Here is a 2,500-nt window from a genome sequence, read left to right as displayed (position 1 = left end):
CTTTTACTGATTTTTTTTTCTCACGGTTATCATTACTTTTCTTATCTACAGCTCCTCGTCCTCCTTGGCCTGGCCGCCCTCGCCGCCGCCCGCCCCGAGGAGATCCTTGACTTCGAGGGCGACGACGCCGAGCACGACCAGGAGGGCCAGCCAGGCAAGGCTGTCACCGGAGAGTACAAGTGAGTGGCGAACATTGCATGTTGCGCACGCACGCTTCTGCAGTAGGTGTGATTATCTAAATGAGCTAATATCTATTTGTATCTATCTATAGACTATCTCTTTTCCTTAATATTGCACCTCTTTTCCTCTCGTGCAGGTGGGAGAGTCCCGAGGGCATCGAGTACGTGGTGAAGTACATCGCCGACGACAAGGGCTACCGCGTCCTGGAGTCCAACGCCGTCCCCTCCGCCGGCGGAGTCCGAGCTGACGGCGAGCAGGCTGACCTCGACGGAGACTCCGAAGAGGAAGAAGAAGACGACAAGTAAATCCGATAAAGATCAAGTCAGCAACACGCGAAAACGGTGTTGCTTTGATACCCTTTTGTGACCTCACTGCATCCCTTCATCTAATTTAATGAATCATCTTGCATTTCATGTGATTTCACGATTCTTTGTAAATAAACTTTGAATCCTCCAAACGGAATTTTGTTTTCGAACCACATCGAGAATTCGGAGAGCCTTCAATAGAGATAAATGTTTATCTGTTTGTATCAATAATTTTCATCTGACTATACATGCAAGCATATACTTCAAATTGAGTTATGTATATAACCTTATATGGGGATATATGTCTGCCTGTCTGCATCACTAATGGATGTATATTTTCATATGAATACACATGCAGGCAAATACTGCAAACGGGGTTCTGAATTGCAACGATTTCGTATGCACTGAATTGTATGACAGGTATAATACTGCACACACAGACATAGATATGTGATACTCATATATCAATTAATTAATCTATTTATTCATATATCTATTCAACTATTTGTTGAATATACCTTAGTGTGTGAATGTTCATGCATGCACACACACACACACACACATACACACAAAAAAAACCTTCATGCACACATAAATACACATACCTACATACTGATACACACATATACGTTATCAAAAGCACATGCTGTCAATGAGCAATCTAGCTTTCTCTTTGAAATGAGAATTCTATTGGCAATAACACTGTAATAACCATATTAGTAACGGTGTTGAAGCATTAATAACAATGATATAATAAAAAAAAAGTTAATTGTATTGATGATAATGTCAATGACGTCAATAGTGATGACTTTGAAAATATGAAAATATGAATGGAAACGCAATGAAATGAAGTTTGAGGATGACAGATGAACAACTCATTCGTTCGTCTCTCTTTCTCTCTCTCTCTCTCTCTATATATATATATATATATACACACACACACAAACACACCATTGTGTATCATATGCATAACAGTCTATAATATTGATGTTAAATTTTACAATGCAAACACCTTTCCGTCTTCCCCCTCTCTCTCTCTCTCCTTTTTTTCTTCTTCCTCTGTCTCCCTCTTTCTACCTCACTGTTTTCTGTCTCTCTGCGTTCCATCCCCCTCTATCTGCTCGTCTGCATTTTTTCTCTCTCTCTCTCGCTCTTTTTATCTAGTCTCCCTATCTCCCATCTCGTTGTTTATTTTTAGTCTCTCTTTTTATCCTAATCCACTCTCTCACTCTTTCTCTAACCCTTTCGATATCTCCTCTCCTATCTTCCTTTTTTACATACTCGAGATCTCGTTTATCTCCCTAGCGAGCGAGAGACAAAAAGACAAAAGGCCACAAGATCATTTATTCCTTGTGAGGAAAGGGGGGCTGGGGGGTGGGGGGGCAGTGAAGGTACTGGCGACGTCTCCTTTTTTTTGACAAGTTCTTTACCCTGAATAAAGGGCGTCACTAAATACTTAGCTCGTCTCTGCCCAACTTTTCTCTCGTCCCTCTCTTCTCCATTCTCCTCCTCCTTCCCTCGTTCTTTCGTTTCTCCTTCTTTCCATCATCCTCCCTCCTTCCCTCCTCCCTCTGTCCCATCTCCTCTTCTCTCCCTCTTTCCTTCCTTTCTCCTTCTTTCCTTCACCCTCCCTCCATCCATTCTTCTCCTCCTTCCCTATTGCATTCCTTTCTCCTCCTTCCCTTCACCCTCCCTCATTCCATTCTTCTCCTCCTTCCCTATTCCATTCCTTTCTCCTCCTTCCCTTTACCCTCCCTCTTCTACTGTCTCCCACCCTTCTTCCATTCTCCTCCTCCTTCCCTCTTTCCTTCATCCTCCCTCTTCCCCTGTCTCCATCCCCCCTTCCACCATTCTCCTCCTCCTTCCCTCTTTCCTTCCTTTCTCCTTCCCTTCATCCTCGCTCTTCCCCTGTCTCCCTCCCTCCTTCCATTTTTCTCCTCCTCCCCTCGTTCTTTCGTTTCTCCTTCTTTCCTTCACCCTCCCTCCATCCATTCTCCTCCTCCTTCCCTTTTTCC

At 43.6% G+C, this 2,500-nt stretch overlaps 2 protein-coding genes across 2 annotated transcripts in view; both read left to right on the top strand.

Annotated features, from left to right (window-relative positions):
• The window catches only part of LOC122261565 (uncharacterized), a 973-nt gene extending 336 nt beyond the window's left edge, over nucleotides 1-637 (top strand). The window contains exons 2-3 of the mRNA XM_043029267.2: nucleotides 52-179; nucleotides 317-637. Of these exons, the coding sequence (XP_042885201.2) occupies nucleotides 52-179; nucleotides 317-485 (297 nt within the window). The 3' untranslated portion in view covers nucleotides 486-637. The remainder of the gene's footprint in view (nucleotides 1-51; nucleotides 180-316) is intronic.
• The window catches only part of LOC122253766 (cuticular protein 47Eg-like), a 157,776-nt gene that overhangs the window by 77,530 nt on the left and 77,746 nt on the right, over nucleotides 1-2,500 (top strand). The gene's annotated exons all lie outside the window — the stretch shown is intronic.

This window comes from Penaeus japonicus, unplaced genomic scaffold (genome assembly GCF_977035675.1).
Source record: "Penaeus japonicus unplaced genomic scaffold, GWHDUDI00000001_assembly GWHDUDI00000012, whole genome shotgun sequence".
Lineage (NCBI taxonomy): Eukaryota > Metazoa > Arthropoda > Malacostraca > Decapoda > Penaeidae > Penaeus > Penaeus japonicus.
This window is presented reverse-complemented; position numbering and strand designations above follow the sequence as displayed.